Genomic DNA, 18657 nt, shown 5'->3' on the forward strand with positions numbered 1-18657 from the left:
CCCCCACCCCAGGCTCTAGCTTTGAAGAAGAATAACAGATTTGGATCTACAGACTTGTGGACTGAATGCTCCCAAAGGAATGTAACTGTGCCAATGTTGGCTGTCAGTACATTTTCGCTTTGTGAAATGTTATCATCAGTTAATGCTCATCATCTCCTAATTCAGCCATATGAAGGAGTCCTGTCATTTCAAAACTGTTTTAGTGAGCGTTTCAGTGTTGTCCTGGCCGAGGTCTTATGAGGTAGCCATGGTGCAAGATGATGCAGTACCAGTCACTCCTTTAATTTGTACCCTTTAAGTATAACTGATATGGGGAAGCCCACAAGTGCATACCATAAAGAAGGGAAAAACCTAAAATTTAATGTATATGAGGGCCAAAAATCATCAAGTTGGAAACAGAAGGAGGCACTTCATTGTGGCATTCCATTGGAATTGCTGGCGATCGACTCAGTCTATTTAGTTATAGTTAAACCAAATGCATTTATTTCCAGAGCAGTCTTTAGGCTTGATCCAGCCCTAGGTTTTACTTCTTTTGAAGATCATAAAATTTCTATGTTCATTTCTGAGTTTTTTAAAAAATGTGCCAAAGTGTTGTTTGTTTCTATTTGTTAAAGGAGTATATCCAAATGGTGCCAAAAGGTAATAGGATATTTTTATTTATAAGTGAATAAATAAATAAATGAGAGAGAGAGAGAGAGAGAGATTTAGAGAAACAATGTGGAGCTGTCTAAAAAATTAAACAATGGTACTTGTGTTAGATCTTGTACCTCATATCCTTGAGTCCTTTGAAGACTGGTAGAACCCAGTTTGCTGTGGTACAGAATGCACAGATAGAGACCCAGCTGTTTTTGTTTCTTAAAGTTCTACCTCACCATGGAGAAGTATAGCATTTTACCTCAGTTTAGTATCAGATGGTCTCAGACAAAAGTGTAAGGCTGCATGCAGGGGAAGGGCACATCCTGTCTGTAGGATACGCAGTTTTGTTTAAATGGAAGTATTAGATGTGTACAGTTGGCTATTTTTTGTTGTTGTAGCCTCCATGTGGAAATAGTGGGCTCCCCTGGCTAAAGAACCATAAATAAAAACCAAATATTCCTACATTTGGGCAAATTAATTCTAATCCTCCCGTTATTTTGACTCATTTTCAAACTAGGAATTATGCAAACTGAAACTGATTTTTTTCAGTATTATGACACCACCAGTTGACATGACACATTTTGTGTCTTTATTTGCAGAGTTCTTATGTCCTTAAGACCTTTAGGTCTTCTCTCTACAAGAGAAAAATGTTTTATCTATATTTGCATGCCCACAAATGTATCCTGTCAGAAAAACTCTTAAGGGTATAATTTCTTTAAACACCATGCTATACCAAATGCTTGAAGGGAATGAGATAGATTACAAGTTCCTCTTCCTGGAAGGCAATTCAGACTCAATGTTCTTACCAGAGGCAGCCCTTATGTTGAATGTGTATTTGACTTTAACAATACCGTTCAACAGACCCATTATTTTACATGTGGAGTAAAGTTTAGAGAAGCACATTATCAGATTACTGTATTAAAAATTCTTGTTTTTCTCCCCTAGTCATTATTGAGTGACAAAAGTTGAAAGAGGAGGGTACAGAAAACCACTAATGGTTATATGCTGTGGTGGGTTTGGTAAATGTTATGATGGAAAATGTACCTTGATGTCTTTTTAAGTGATCTTAGGAGTTAACAAGCCAATTTGGCATCTTCTTCCTTCTCTTAATGATTGTATCAGCTTACAAACTCAGGTGGATATTTTTGTTTTAAAGCTCTTTTTACAGAGCCTTACTGACTGTTATATGTCTGCGTAGTGAAGTAGGGTAGATACCTTTCTTTACATTACCAGACCCGTAAACTCCTTTGTAGGTTTGTAGAACACTTCTCAGTCTATGTAGTAGCTTCCTTCCGAGGAAGAGATGTCCTGTTCCCGAGTTTTGCTTTGTTTCCCTCCTAAAAGAACTAAAGTTTTTAACTAATTTGTAAGGTGTGTTTAGTCACCCAGATTGGTGGGGGGAGGGGAGGGTTCTTACTGTATGTTACTATTGTTTGTATTGTGCATTACTTATCATACCTGTCTTGGTTGATGTTGATACATTTTTCAGTAAAAAGAGTGAGGGCCCATACATACTATTTAATTTGGTCCTTTTGTTGAGACAGATTCACAGAAATTGGAAACATCAAAAGCAAATAGAAGCTCTCTCCAGTTAAGACCAGTGTAACAAATTCTGTGGACAGTTTAAGTCCTCGCTTGATTTACTGTAGATACAAGCCCATCTTATAAAATGTAATTACTCAGTTAGAAATATTGTCATCTTGATCTAGTTCAGCATAGTAAAGCCATGAGCTTCGAGAATGATTCTGTCAGTTCTTGGCAGTTGTGCACCTTGAACCAATTGCTCTTGTAGTTTACTGTTCTGCTGCTCTCTACTTTTCTATTTTGTGATTAATTGTGCTGTTTTCCTACTGAGAAAAAATGCTCAGTGGGACAGACATTGTTCCGAGCAGCTCATTAAAAATAGAGCATTTATAACTGTTAATGGAACAGGTCATGTCAAAAAAACGTGCCATTAACGCAACCCCACATCATCCAAAAAAGGATTCACTTGTCTATTTAGACAAAAATTACTGGGCTTTGTAACTTAAAATGTTACGTACTGCAAAGAAGAAAGCATGATAGGTTGTGGGCAAACTGTTACGTAGAACAAACTAACAGTGTTAGAGAACTTTTGTGTTAATGCAGACTTCTGAATGTATCTTTGTGGTCCATAGAGAAGGCTGAAGGATATAGCAAGGAGATGATGTATCAGCTACTGGCAGCCTTAAAACAAAGTCAGTGTCTCTGTGGACTTGAAAATGTTCCTATGCAGTTTTTTTGTTTTTGTTTAATCAAATAAATGTGAGTTTTTCATGGCAAGCTTGGGTCATGTATGTGTGTGTGTTATCCATTTAAAAAAATGTTCTGTTGCATCCTATAAAAAAGGACAAAGCACATTGTGGAGAAAGTGAAACTGGTTCTCTGTAAACGATAAAGATTCTAAAACAAAAATTGAGGAAGTGTATGTTGTGTTCTGAAAGACCAGAGGAATAAAGTATAGGAAATATGAGACCTTTGTTAAAAATACAACAAACTCTTTCCCAATAATATGCAGGTAATAGTAATTTGTTGCAAGGCCAAAATATTTTCAATTTAACAAATAGGTTGGTCTTGCACTGTGCCTTTATAAATCAATATCACTTTTGTGAATGAAGGACGATCTTTGGCTAAGGCACGGGCCTTATATCAGAATATATTCTCAGTTCTTCCAGAGAGTTCCAGTGTAGCCATGGGCAAGTTGCTTAATTGTGGTGCCTCCATTTCTTCATCAGTAAAATGTGAGTGATACTCCTTTACCTCTTGGGGTGCTAAATTTGTTGTTTGTGAAGTACCTTGAGGATCCTATGGCAGGCACAAGTGTCAGCCAGCAAAGTCTAGTTTAAAGATGACATCATAATTGGTCATGCAGGCAGCAACCCTCTTTAGCCCCCACGGCTTTGGACAAATGTTGAAAGAAAACGTGGGGAGGGGGGTCTGCAGTAGACTTGGAGATGAGACAAACATCTGCCCCAGCTCCTCTGTTCTCTAGACCCCCTGCCCACCCACTCTTTCCTCCTCTAGCCTTCGGAGATGAAAGGAGTCTCGTGATTCTGGGGCCTCTGCCATCACCCCTGGTGGTTGGATGACAGGCTGGCCCATGGCAGGGAGCTCCCAGTACAGTTTAACCAGCTGAGACTGAAGTGGAAAGAGAGGGGGAGTAGACCCTGTTAGTAAGCGGGGGAGCCATGGTGGGTGAGTGGGGCAGGTTGGGGGGGAAAGCTGGACATCATGGCATAGTGTCGGGTTGGTAGTGTCAGTAGGAAGGGCTGGGGTTGGATGGATGGTGTGGCATAGTGTAGGGTGAGGGTCTCTCTGGCTAAGAATTAAGAAGCCAGTTTTAGAATACAGACATTGATAGCCAAATTCTGAATGGCTGTGTACTGTATACACCTTCCCAGAAAACGGATACATAGGCTGTGTGCCCGGCTCCCTCCTCTGGATGTGAGGGGCGCGTACAACGGGAAAGCTGAAAGAACATACTGGTCTATAAGGAGTGAAGGAAGGTCTGGTTGTATGTGTGTGGCTGTTTACAATCTAATCTCTTTTAGAGTTTAGCTCAATGGTAGTTCTTCTGATTATTAACAGGAAGCACCTCAAAGTATTTGAATTTTCAAAGCTTTTTGTATACAAGCAATGGAGATTAGTAGTACACAGGTGTGCTCCTATGAATGACATGTTGCCTTGGCTAAATGCTGCATATTCCAGGGTTCATTTTTCACACTTCTTTTACCCTTTGTTTGACATGCTGTGTGAAATTCTTCCAGTCAATTTCTCCAGTTATTTCTTCTCCATTCCCCACCCCCCTTCCAATAGGGGAATGGATGTGAGATTTATGACGTCCGTACCAGGCCCTCTTACGCTATTAGGATGAGGACAATACAAGTAACTGTGTAGAGAGACCAACACTCTTGCATATTAATTATGATTGGCTATCACTGCTTCAGGGCCGCAGTGGACGCTAGTCATTGCTTAATAATATTCTTCTTTAATAATGGAGTCAGACCACAGGTTGCTCTGTTACCTCTGCTCAAGGTGCATTATGACACAGACCAGAACATAATATGGAAAAAAGCAGGATTTCATACTTAAAAAACACAGCAACAAAAAAAAAAAATCCAGGCATTCACAGTACAAAGTCAAGGAAGATCACCACCAATTATTTTTTAAAATGGACTCTGTAGCCTTGCCTATATTTTTCACAAAAGAGAAGCAAGACATAATTTCATTGAATTGAGTCCTTGCAGACTGAATTGCATGTGAATACCTCTTCATGCTGCATATTTAAATCATCCTCTTGTCTTGTATTGTTTTTTTGCTTTTTCTTTTTATTTAATAGAAATATGTTTTGCTTTTAGTTGTGTTAAAAGATAAATGAAATCCACTAATCAGTGTGTAAGTTTAGGCTTATAAAGAATTATGCAATGTTTTTATAAACAGCTTTTTTAAAAATGTGGTTATAATATTTTATTTTCTGTGATAATTACATTTTCTACATACTATTTTTGCTACATAAAATTACAAAACCCCTCTATGTTAAAAGAACATTAATGTTATGAAGTCAAATACTTAGAAGTTAGCAAATGCCAGAATACCCCTACATGGTCAGTGGATAACCGGTCTCTGAAGCAAAGCTGTCGTTATGTTCAGTACAGTGTCTGTGCTTTTAAGTAAATCAAAGGCTTTCATGGAGGTTTCTCATTGATTTTACAAGAAATCATGAGAGAAATCATGCTCTTCTTGGCTGACATTCACATGTCAGACTGTGCAAATTAATGAAGGGGTTATGGTTGTATAAAAATGGACCTAAGATAATCAAAGGAAATGATTCTTTTAATTATAATTAATGATCAAATTAATTCAAATAGTTTTGAGAAAAAGCCAGTGTATTACTTTGAAAGGCACATTATCCAATTGACTAACCCACTGAAGCTGCCAAAAGTTATATTGTGCTAAAAATAGTGAGAATTGATATTAAATTAAAAATGTGACCAAACACTGCTTGTGAGGTGCCAAGTAATCTAAAATAGTGCCTCCCCCCGTCCCTCCTCTCAGCGACCCCCCTTGTGCTCCCCAGCATCATCCCCCACAATATTTAATCACAGGTATTTTTAGTATAAATCAGGGATGGGTTAGGGGCCGTGTATTTTTGTTTATTGCCTGTGACTGGTCCTTGATTTCTACTAAAAAATACCTGTGCCTAAATCAGAGCTTTAATAATAATCCCAGAGAGAAACTGATTTGGATAGGGAAACTGACAGTTTCAGTCTCAGATGCCAATTCTATCAGGGCACTTCTCTTTTCAATTTCAGATGAATAATTTATGTAGGGTCATTACATAGAATAATATCACAAAAATGCATTTTTTCCTTTTAAGAATCTCGAAAAAAATTACCAATTTGAAGCTCAAACAATCGATAATCAAATTATAGTTCGGGGGGAGATTTTTTTTAGAGAGAGGGCCCAAATCATGGGACTTCTCACCTCACAAAAGTGAGCAGGATTTAGCTGGCAACTCATTTTTCCTGTGCATGACCACGATCCATTCCTCATCTGGACCGCAACATTTGGCCCTCAGTTGTACACTCATAGATAGTGGCTTTGGGACCAAATGCATCTCTCATGTAATTCCACTGCAACTGGTGAAGTTACACTAGATTAAATTGATTCATGATGCCTAATTTTTACCTCAGAAGCATCAGTTCAACTCTGTCTCAAGTGAGGGGGGGTTATTTACGGATTTCTAAGGATATGGTGTTTAAAAAAAAAGTCACTGAGAGAAGAAAATAACCTCTGTGAAACATAAATCCCTGGAATGCATTTTGATCATAGAGGGTAGGAAAAAAGTGTCCCACGGTCCTCTCTCTCCCAACCTGTGCACTCCTACCTGCCTCGACAGGAACTGCTGGGAGTCATCTAATGTGGAATGAACACGAGCAAGCGCTGGACAAAGAAAAGACAGTTACCTGTTCCGTAACTGGTGTTCTTCGAGATGTGTTGCTCAGGAACTGCTGGGAGTCATCTAATGTGGAATGGACACGAGCAAGCGCTGGACAAAGAAAAGACAGTTACCTTTCCGTAACTGGTGTTCTTCGAGATGTGTTGCTCATGTCCATTCCGTGACCCACCTTCCTTCCCCACTGTCGGCGTTTCCAGCAAGAAGGAATGGAGGGTGGTGGCAGCTTCCAAGTTTACACAAATCCTTGTGTGGGCAGTCAGTCCATGCTCCTGTCTCAGGGATCCACTCCAGCTTGGGATCCTTGCTGCCATTTTGTTGTCCCCACGAGGGGACAGTTGATCACCTCCCCACGAGGTGATCAACTGAGGTCTGTGTGGTGACAGAACTGGTTTGTAACCGGCTTGTCTTTCACATTCTCCTCTCAGGCTTGCTGACAGAGGCTAAGCACAGGGATTACCCAGAAGAACACAGGCAAATCAGAATCTTTCCTCTCCTGCAGCAATGGGTTGCCTGGAAGAATCAAACTGGCAGCTTCACATTTCCTTGATCATGCTACTCTCCATGCACACGAAGGGTAAGGAGAAAAAAGTGTTCCGCAATGTAATTCTAACAGGGTGGTGAGCTGAAAGATAAAAGGGAACTGTTCAATTTTATTATGAAAGGAAATGTTTAGCTTAGAGAATTGCAGCTTAAGAATCTCCAAGCCACAGTGCAGTCTGGGAAAGTACAGCATTTTAGCTGTCAGTATGGTGCTCCTCCTGCCACGCACCCCAAAGGATCCTCTTGCACACCCCACTTTGGAGACTACTGTATGAAACAGTTAAGCTTTCTGTGACTCACCTACAATCCTTCAGTATTGGACCTGTGGTTTGTTTTGGGTTTTTTTTTTTGATGCCTTAGGGAATCTTACTCTGGCTTCCTAATAGGACATGACCCAGTTAAACCAAATGGCCAGAAGAAGCAGCAGTAGTACCTCTGTATAGTCAGTTTGCTCTCCAAGATTTAATGTGTGGTAGGAAGGTAGTAATCAGTAGGAGAAAATTAACTTCATGAGTCTGCTCTGTGCACCGAGACCAAATAAAACTTTGGATCCCAAAACCCTGAACTATGAAGTTCAGCTCAAAGTCCCACCTTCCCTGTTGACAACTATCTTGGAATATGGTTCTTAACTTAGTGATTTGGACTCATCTCTCAACAAATATAACATTTCTTTGTTTTTAGGTGCCTTGGCTGGACCAGTTGTTGATCCACATGTAACAGCAGTTTGGGGGAAGAATGTCGCCCTGAAATGCATAATTGAAATAAAAGGAACAATAACACAAATCTCATGGGAGAAGATGCATGGTAAAAGTAAACAGACCATTACTATTCTTCATCCTGAATATGGGTTGCTGTTCGAGGACAATACCAAGGAAGAGTGTCACTTGAGAACTACTCACTTACTGATGCAACTATCATCCTAACAATATAAGCTTCTCTGATTAGGAGAATATGTATGCAAAGCAGTTACATTCTCACTAGGAGATATTCAGTCATCAGCAACTGTAACTGTATTGGGTATGTTTGCTTCTTAATTTTATGTTTGATTATTTTAGCCCCCAAAACCTCCACAAAAAGCTAAATAAACTTCATAGGACTTGGCTCCATGCAGACATCGTATGTAGCAAGCTGAGGTCTGAATCTACAGCACAATATCTTGCCACATAATGATTGCCCATGTTTATCTTCCTACTGTGGACTGAAAGTTCAGTAGTGGGGTTTGACAAATGTTTCAAATATTGTTAGCGGGCTCCAGCTTCGTAGAGAAGTGATCCAATTTCTTAATGCTGTGACTTACAGAAGTATATAACTTATTCTTCTGTCTCAAGTTTACTTTAACAATCCTCTTAGCTGAATTAGAAGACAACACAGAGCAGGTGTTTTAATGCAGTATTAGTGGGTTTGTGACTTTTTTTTGTCATTGTGGCCACATCCATGAGAGGACTACAAGCCTTTCGATTTAAAGTCATTCTTAGTGATTTAGGGAGAACTTACATATTTTAAATCAGAAGATCCAGGCACTCTGTCAAATCATCCAAAAGCTGAGAATAGTGGAAGAAGGAGAAAATAAACATTGAGTGATGGAATAATATACTGGACAGTGCTTGCTGAGTGAAAAGATTCTTTGTTGGGTCACAATAGGCTGAGATGAAATTGTTGCTACTTCAAATATTGGACAAATATGTGCTAAAATAGTACAATTAATTAAAAATTAAACTTTCACACGCTAGTATGTTTAAAATAAACTGCACATGAATGGGAAAAATTTAAAGCATTTTTATGTATAAGCTTTCTTCTCAAATTTTAGAAACAGTTCAAGTAAAGGCAAAAAACAACTTAAAGCTTGTTCTGAAATTTTGAATAAATAATGTAGCTCTTGACTTAAATGGAAAAATCAATATGTAATTTAAAGGAGCTCTTCAGGATGTTTCGGGTGTATTGATCTGATAAGATACTAAATGACTATAGAAAGGCTTTTGATGGTGAAATAAGTTAATTGCTGCGTACTGTTTTAAAAAGAAATGTAATGGCTCATTAAAAGATTCGGGAGGGTAGTCCAGCAAATACGAAGCAATTCATTTTTTCCAAAAAATTGGATATTTAAGATGGTTGAAGTAAAAGCTTAACTGGGGCCTTATCTTACTAATCCATATTCTTATTTTTTTTCTTTGATATTAATGTCATTAACAGTGGTTAAAATGAGTTTAGTTTGGTTATAAATTAGTGATTTTAGCTAAAACACTAGAGACTAGAGATACAGGCAGGAAGAAAAAAGTGTGGACAAACCCTCACCAATCGGAGGTGAAATGATGCATTGTTTCCATTCTGTAAGTAATTTTGCTCTTGGCTGTAACAGCGTTTTTGTAAAAAAGAGCAGCTGTATTTAAGCAAAACAAAAAGATTTGATGATGGAGAAATTCCTGAAAATAGCAGAATAATATATCACCATTAAACATTTTAAGCAATAATGTTAGTTTTAATACACAGGGACATGTTTGGTGCGGCAATGACTGTAACGAGAATGAATTTTTTTGAGTTCATATTTGTCTCCCAGTTACTCTAGCACAGTAAGTCCTAGAACTGCTTCTGTGAAATATGGACTATTATTTTCTTTGTGGGATGCTTCTTTCTACAACTTGGATTTGAAGCAACAAGTTTCTAGTTCCTCAGTTACTTTTCTTCCTTAAAGAATTAATTTAAGAGGCTGAACGAGTAAAGTGTTCCAGGTTAAGTACGGCACAAAAGAATTGTTTGTCAACTGTAGAGCTCTGTGGGTAAGGGGAAGGATGGGGCACCTTGAAAAATAGTTGGATACAAAGAAATTCTTTGTCATAAGGGCAATCAGGAAGGCCTCTGTCCTGCAGACTGTCATTGTAAGGACAGAGAAGGCCATAATTGTGGCTTAGATGGTGCATTGTGGAATACCCATGAAACAGATGTTGTGTAGGTAGAAAGTCTCCAGGACTATAGTAACATGAAGAACAGTACACATTTTGAGTTTAGACCTGACACAGGTCATGCTACGTTTTGACTTTAACATGTTGTCATAAACAGATAGTTAAGGGTTAATGTCTCTTTTACCTGTAAAGGGTTAACAAACAGGGAACCAAACGCCTGACCAGGGGACCAATCAGGAGACAAGATACTTTCAAATCTCGGTGGAGGGAAGCCTTTGTTTGTGTTTTTGGGTTTGGCTTTGTTCTCTCTGGGTTCTGAGAGTAACCACACGTACCTACAGGCTCTCTAATCTTCTGTTCAAATTTAGTAAGTACAAAAGGTAGAAAACCCGTTTAGTCTTTGTGATTGTTTTTCTTTATTTGCAAATGTGTATCTGGCTGGTAGAAATTAAATGTGCATCTGGCTGGTAGAGTTTTAATGTGTATTTGGCTGAAAGTATTTTAAATTGTATTTCTGTTGGAGGAGGCTTTTTCTCCAGTTTCTATAAGCTGACAGACCTTGTAACTTTTACCATCTAAAATACAGAGACATCTTTCACTTTTTTCTTTCTTTTTATTAAAAGTTTTGCTTTTAAGACCTGTCTGATTTTTCCCTCTTGTTGAGGCTCAAGGGAATTGAGTCTGTACTTAACAAGGAAGGAGAAGGGAGGGGAAGGGTGGAATCCCTTTGTTTTATATTCACGGAGCGTGAATCTATCTCTCTCTCCAGGAGATCTAATTTCTCTGTGTTGTGATTTAAGGAGTTTGAATCACAGTAATCTTCCAGGGTAACCCAGGGAGGAGAAGGCTGGGAAAGGCAACGGTGAGGAAAGGGGTTTACTTTCCATGTGTTAAGACCCAGGGGGTATGGGTCTTGGGGGTCCCCAGGGAAGGTTTTGGGGGGACCAGAGTGTATCAGGCACTGGAATTCCTGATTGGTGGCAGCTTATCAGATCTAAGCTGGTAATTAAGCTTAGAGGAATTCATGCTGGTACCCCAACTTTTGGACTCTAAGGTTCAGATTGGGGAAAGATACTATGACATGTGTAGTCAAAGGGGAATGTTTTTGAGAGGTGTGAACTTCGGAAGCTTTTAGTTGAGCAGTAAAGTGAGATGTCCTTAAATATTGGTGGAGTTAAAGTATGGCCATGTGTTGTCAGACAAAGGAAACTTCTCCAAAGTCCTAGCTTAAATCAGGAATCCTACTTCAGTTTCCAAACAGGCTGTGATAAGTATGTCACTAGTTCTAATTTGTTTAGCTGTTGCTCTTAACCTGGGAAAGTGTTAAAATGAGTTATCAATATTTACCATCCATTCATCAGTTATGCAGTGTCTGATCAAGTCTTGATGTATTACTGAGCTCTGTTCCTTCCTCCCCTTGTCAGTGTGGACTGCAGAATAGTCTATTACTGTCTAAGCCTTAACATATAGTGCTTTATTGCTATCATTGGTTAGGTGAGTTGGTTAAATTGCACTGTGAGCCCCTCAAGCCTCTCTCTCAAGAATTAGGTGTTTAAGTCTCCCCCATGCTTTCTTTTCTTCTTCAGGTTTCCTGTAGGTTTCATCTTGAGCAGGATGGTTCCTAGCTTCAATTTTGATACTTTTCTCGAGGAAACCTCTGCCTCAAAAGTGTTTTGATCTGGATTTTACCAAATCATTGAGTTTTGACTTGAGCTGTTTAGTCCTGTTAAGAAAAAAGAGATGTCACAAATCTAGTAGTATTTAATGCACCAGAAAGCTTAAAAGCTGTTAAAACTGTAAGGGATTTTAGAAAATAAGTGATAAATATAAAAAGAATGCTTTTGTCTTGTAAAAAAGATATGTGGCCTCTATTTGATCTCAGTGAACAATAAATTCCATATACATTTTGTATATATTTACTGCTTTGAGCAATTCTGTTTACGGTTATGTTGTCTTGTAGCTTTTCTTCATCTCTTTAATTTCTGTGATGGAAGGTATTGCTGTTAAGATGCAAGCATATGGAAGATAGAGAAAGATGTATTATCAAAGATGTTCACTTTTTGGGCAATGTGCTGTTTCAGACCCAGGAAGCAACAGTTTCTTTGAGTGATGATTCCTATGTGTATTCCACACATGGGTGCACATGTGTAAATAATTTTTTGTCATTTTCATAGTTTAGTTTAGTATCATAAACATCCTCCCTGGTTAAGGGACACAATCCCTTGTCACCTGGGGACTGTGCCAAGGATCTCAGGATTCAAGAACTGTCTCACGCTCATTAATTTTCTATTAGCAATGAGTATTCATAGTGCCTCTACTGCCTGGTTGAGGCACACATTTCGGTAAAGTGCAGCATCTGTAAGGCCTTCCTACCCAGAACTAGAGTAGCCTGTGAGCCCCATCTCTGCGAGTTCCATATCGAAGCGGTAATGAGGTTCCTGGTGCACTCAGATCCTGGCCAAGGAGACTGCCTCCACTGATATGTAGTGCCCCTCTGAGCACGAGCCATTGTGTGGAGCTGCTGGCACTGAAGCCTAAGGACAATCCCCACCACAAGAATAAGAAAAACTCGCGAGCATAATAGCACCCAGTGGACTGCTGATAAGAGATTAGTTCTCTCCCCTACCTGTACTATGTCAGGTGAGATGCAGCCCTTGGATCCAGTGGAGACAATGCTGAAGGTGCCCCCGGCTGGAGGGTGAAGCAAAGAAGAAGCAGGATCTGTTGGCACCAGTGGTAACCTCGGTACTGGGACACTTAGAGCATCAGTCAACAAGCATAGCTCTGGATGCTCCGTCACTGCTGCATCCCCAGCGTGCTGAACTCAAGTCCCTTTGGAATCTCAATGGGCACCCATGGACTCAGGATGTAGAGACTTGCCTAACACCAGAGGAGATATTCCTTCTGTATCTGCAGTGTCCACTCCTCATGGGTCCTTCCATCCTGCAGTACAACTTCACTACATACAGTAGACTGGTAGACCTTAAGTACAAGTGCCCTGCAGATGACAAGGCCCAGCTCTAGGCCTTAGTAAATGAAGGAAAACTAGTGGACACTCTTCCTCTCAGAGCTTGACTCCTTGATGGTTCTTGGGGAATAGAGGTACAGCAGATCCTATTAAACAGCAGAAAGATCTGGGGCAGAGCTAGCTACTGTGGCAAAGTACCTGTCTCTCCTCTCCTAGCTCAGTCCTCCTCAGCCTTGGAGACACAGGCTTGGGCAAAGCAAAAGCCCTTAACAGTCGCGCAGGGTCTGGCTGATCCCTTCTCAGTCAGGCCCTTGTTCTGTTTTCCTCTCCTTCTGGGGAGAGTGCAACCTGCCTTGCCAGAAAAGGTTGTAGAGTTCAGCTGCCTCTACTCACTGGCAGCTACTCTACTTCTCTCCTCCCCCCTTGCTTCCCTGCCAGGGAGAGTTTAAAAAGGTCACCAGCCATTTGGGGCCAGCTGAAACTAATTACCTCCCTGGTAACCCCTGTTCCAGCTGAACCTTATTCCTCCAGGGGTAAGCCTTCTGGGACTAATTACTACCCCACGCTTGGTAGCTAAGTATCCTGAGTTTGCCAAACTACTTTGAAAAGTAGAGATTTCATCACTGATGTTTTCATTGGCAGTTTTTCTTACCTGTTCCCCTCTTTACTGTTCTTGATAATCTTTTGGAATTAAGAAGGTCAGATGGTAGCTTGAGTTCTGTCAAAGATCTGGTAGTAATCACAACTTTCCCTTTACTGGAGGGTGAGGATGGGGGGCTTCAGTATTTGCCTACCCCACACTGACAGAGTTCATTAAAGCACTGATAAATTTATTTCCGCAAATAAGACAATCTACTCTGGTATGAGACTTGAACTTGGTCCTTAACAGCTTCATAGATTCATAGACTCTAGGACTGGAAGGGACCTCAAGAGGTCATCAAGTCCAGTCCCCTACCCTATGGCAGGACCAAATACTGTCTAGACCATCTCTGATAGACATTTATCTAACCTACTCTTCAATATCTCCAGAGATGGAGATTCCACAACCTCCCTAGGCAACTTATTCCAGTGTTTAACCACCCTGACAGTTAGGTTGGACATTAGGAAAAAGTTCCTATGTCATGGAACCTTCATTTGTGCCTCTAGCTACAGTAGTTGTTTTCTATTCCCCTTGCCTATTAAAATAGCATCACTTCTGCACCTGGGCTTGATCATTAGGGGCATTAATATTGGAGCCTCTTTACAGTGTTAAGGAAAAAGTTGCATTACAGCCTCATCTCAAATTTCTACCTAAACCATTCTTCAATTTATGCACTAACCAGGCCATATACCTTCCTCTGTGTGTGTGGTTCCCCCTCCCCCACTCTGTTTTCCAGCCACGCCAGTCCAGGGAAGAATCTGCATTCCATGCTCTGAATCTCGGAAGGGTATTAGCTTTGTATCTGGACAGAGCCAGACCATTTAGAATCTCTGACTGTTTCTTTTGTGTCTTGATCAGAAAAATATACACTTTCCACCCAAAAGATTTCAAAATGTGTTTCTGGGGATATTCTGAGTTGTTATAAGCTCACTATGTTCTGTCCCTTTCCAGAGTAATTGCCCACTCAGCTGTATCTCGGTGCACTTCTATACACTGTTGAAAAGTGTACCAGTCACTGAAATTTGCAAAGTCATAACTTGGTCACCAGTTCAGTTTTTCCAAACAATATGTCTTGGTACAGGCTTCCAGGTCAGATACTGCTATTGCCAGTGCTGTTTTGTCAGCAGTCTTAAATCTGACTCCAAAGCTGCTCCCTCCTATGGATGCTGCTTGGCATTTGCTTGAAGTGGAGCACTCATCAGGACACTACTTGAGAAAGGAAAGGTGGTTCAATTTTACAGGAACTGAAGTTCTTAGATGTCTTGATAGGTACTCTACTGTTTGCCCTTTTCCTGCTCTGCTTTGCGGTCTGTCTTTTGGTGATAGCAAAGGAACTGAGGGCTATTTGCCTGCACTGCTTCCTGTATTCTTAAGACGGGACATGAGGTGGTCTGGAGTCACCTGCGTGTGCTGAACAGGCAGTGCTCCCGAAAATGTCAAAGATGACCCTGAAGTGGAGTGCATGTAGTGGGATGCACCTTGAAGAATTCGAGTTACTATACAAAGTTGCTAACCTCTGAATCAACAAGTGGCATTATTTAAACCCTAGACGACACTTGGATTAAGTAAGAATTGTACGTTTGGTTAAGAATTGGTGGATGACTAACTGTATTCACTGGGCGGATGCATAATTGAACCTTATTTATAAATAAAATATACAAATTGACTTTAAGTTAACACTAACTCCTGTAAGAATTATTTTCTTTTAAATATAAACTGCAATAGAGATGCTCTGGACACCTGAGTTCACAAAATGTTGGGCAGTTGGATATTCCGTTAGTAGCTTGCAGCATGTGAAATCAGTCTCTTATTTGTAACTGGCTTGACATTCATAAGTCGACTAAATTTCCTTGTGCTTAAAAATGTGATTTCTTCAGAGACATTCCTTAATGTATACGAGTTCAACCTCCTGGACATCATTTATTTTTGGGCATCTCTTAGATCTTTCCTGATTATTGAGTTTTTGCATGTTGATTATCTTGTAGCTATATTTAAAAAAAAAAGAAAAACAAAAAGAAGAGAAAAGAAGGTTTTATGGCCAGAGCTTAATGCTACAAGTCACACTGTAAACTACCAAATAAAGTAGGCTGAAGGACATAATGGGGTCTGATTTGTTTAATAGCTTGTGGAGCAAGAATCTTTAGTACTACTTTCTCTTTAACCACAAACAACCAAAACCTAAACAACCAAAAAAAACCCCACCCAGGTATCTATGAAACTAGTTAGGTGATAGCACTTGAAGTACATAATAAAGAAGATTTGGGTTCTAACCACACTGGAGATGTGTAGTTGTAAATAAGTGCATCATGCATTTCTGTGATATTGATAAAAAAAACCTGAATACATGTAAGTTAAACTACAGAATTGCTTAAGTAAATGTGTAAAATATAGTGTCTCTTCCTGGTTAGTAAAAGCAATCCCACCAAATGTAGCCTAAAGGCTGTATTTAGTTGCACTTCACATGTTTTAATGGTTACCAATGAATGAGCATCAACCCTACCTTAAGGGAGGAATAAAGTACAGATACAAAGCTAGATTAAAATAAATGATTTAAAACAAGATTTCTTGCTTGCTGATTAAAATTTGACTTTTATCACTTTGATTTTAAATCAGTCCATCCTGGCAATGTGCAGCACAGGGATGTCAGAGCTGTCAGTTGTCCAGACTACTTTTAAGTATCCATTGTATCATCAACTTTACCTGCTGGTTAACAAATCTGCCTTGAAAATGAGTTAGCCGCTGTTAGCTATTGGAGATAAAATGTACATACAGGAATTGAAGTGAGGTTAATGAAACTTTTCGGTCTTGACTGAAAACATACTTTTTACATTTTATTTCAATAGTTGAACCCATTGTGAGCCTAACAAAGGGACCAAACTCTTTAATAGATGGTGAAAATCAGGCAGTAGCAGCCACTGGAAAATCTGCTGCAGATATTGATTGGGAAGGAGGTCTTGGAGAAGTGGTATCCAGTTCTACTTTATTTCCAAATGAAACCGTGACAGTTGTCAGTCAGTACAAACTCATACCCACCAAATTTGCCAGAGGAAGACACATAAGTTGTGTTGTGAATTTTTGTTTACTGCCTGTGACCTGTCTGTGACTTTTACTAAAAATATCCATGACTTAAAATGTAGCCTTAGACATTAGCGATCTTCCAAGCATTGGGAACAGAGGCTTGTTTCAGCGATGGATTACCTACCATGGTTAGTAGTTCTGCAATTTCACCTTTGAGTTCCTTCCGAACTCTTGGTTGAATACCATCTGGTCTTGGTGACTAATTACTCTTTAATTTTTCAGTTTATTCTGTTGACACGTCAGTGTGGGACAGTATTTTAGATTTGTTGCCCCCAAACGATGCCCCTCCCATCAGAGCTATTTCCCCCACATCCTCTGCGGTGACGACTGATGGGAAGAGTTCATTTAGCTTCTCCAAAGTGGCCTTGTCTTCCTTGAGTGCTCCTTTGTAGGCAGTGGTGTTGTAGTTATGTTTGTTCAAGGATATTAGAGAGATAAGGTGGGTGAGGTGGTATTTTTTTTTTTGTTGGACCAATATCTGTTGGTGAGAGACACAAGCATTTGAGCTTAAACAGAGCTCTTCCCCGTTTAACACCTTGGTTGTCCAGTGTCTCCACTGGCTTTCTGGAAAGCTTTCTGCTTCCAATGTACTTTAAAAAAAAATCTGTTCATTCTTGCATCTTTAGCAAGCGGCTTCTCAAATTTCTTTCTTGCCCTGATTTATTATACTCATTGTGTCAGAGTTTGTACATATTCCTAGTCTCCTCACCGGAATGTAACTTCCAGATTTTACAAGATATCTTTAATGGCCTCCATAGCTCTGTTGTTTAGCTATGGTGACATAGATTCATAGATTCTAGGGTCAGAAGGGACCAATGTGGTCATCTAGTCCGACCACCTGCACAAAGCAGGCCACAGAACCCTACCCATCCACTTCTATAACAAACCCCTAACCTATGCCTGAGTTATTGAAGTCTTCAAATTGTGGTTTGAAGACCTCAAGCTGCAGAGAATCCACCAGCAAGTGACCCACGCTGCAGGGGAAGGCGCAAAACCTCCAGGGCCTCTGCCAATCTGCCCCAGAGGATAATTCCTTCCCGACCCCAAATATGGCGATCAACTAAACCCTAAACATGTGGGCAAGACTCACCAGCCAGCACTCAGAAAAGAATTCTCTGCAATAACTCAGATCCCATCCCATCCAACATCCCATCACCAACCACTGGGCATACTTATCTGGCGATAATCAAAGATCAGTTGCCAAAATTAGGCTGTCCTGTCATACCATCCCTTCCATAAACTTATCAAGCTTAATCTTAAAGCCAGATATGTCTTTTGCCCCCCAGTACTCCCCTTGGAAGGCTGTTCCAGAACTTCACTCCTCTAATGGCTAGAAACCTTCGTCTAATTTCAAGTCTAAACTTCCTAGTGTCCAGTTTATACCCATTCATTCTTGTATATACATTGGTACTGAGCTTAAATAATTCCTCTCCCTCTCTAATATTAAGCCCTCTGATATATTTATAAAGAGCAAGCATATGCCCCCTCAGCCTTCTTTTGGCTAGGCTAAACAAGCCAAGCTCTTTGAGTCTCCTTTCATAAGGCAGGTTTTCCATTCCTCGGATGATCCTAGTAGCCCATCTCTGAACCTGTTCCAGATTGAATTCATCCTTCTTAAACATGGGAGACCAGAACTGCACACAGTATTCCAGGTGGGGTCTCACCAGCGCCTTATATAACGGTACTAACACCTCCTTATCTTTGCTGGAAATACCTCACCTGATGCATCCTAAAACTGCATTAGCTTTTTTAATGGCTATATCATATTGGCGGCTCATAGTCATCTTGTGATCTACCAATACCCCAAGGTACTTCTCCTCCTCTGTTGCTTCCAACTGATGCGTCCCCAATCTATATCTAAAGTTCTTATTATTAATCCCTAAGTGCATAACCTTGCACTTTTCACTATTAATTTCATCCT

The 18657-nt window shown here is 40.0% G+C and overlaps 1 protein-coding gene across 3 annotated transcripts in view; it reads left to right on the forward strand.

The window, feature by feature from the left end:
- LOC127041865 (E3 ubiquitin-protein ligase TRIM71-like) overlaps positions 1–11720 on the forward strand; it is a 37412-nt gene extending 25692 nt beyond the window's left edge. The window contains exons 5-6 of one of the 3 annotated variants that reach the window (XM_050935660.1): positions 7113–7187; positions 7835–11720. In XM_050935660.1, the coding sequence (XP_050791617.1) occupies positions 7113–7187; positions 7835–7859 (100 nt within the window). In that variant the 3' untranslated portion in view covers positions 7860–11720. Of the gene's footprint in view, positions 1–7038; positions 7188–7834 lie in introns of those variants that run through there. The other 2 variants (XM_050935657.1, XM_050935659.1) reach the window with 2 other exon arrangements.
- The last annotated feature ends 6937 nt before the right edge of the window (positions 11721–18657 follow it).

The sequence above is a fragment of the Gopherus flavomarginatus genome (assembly GCF_025201925.1).
Source record: "Gopherus flavomarginatus isolate rGopFla2 chromosome 13 unlocalized genomic scaffold, rGopFla2.mat.asm SUPER_13_unloc_6, whole genome shotgun sequence".
NCBI lineage: Eukaryota > Metazoa > Chordata > Testudines > Testudinidae > Gopherus > Gopherus flavomarginatus.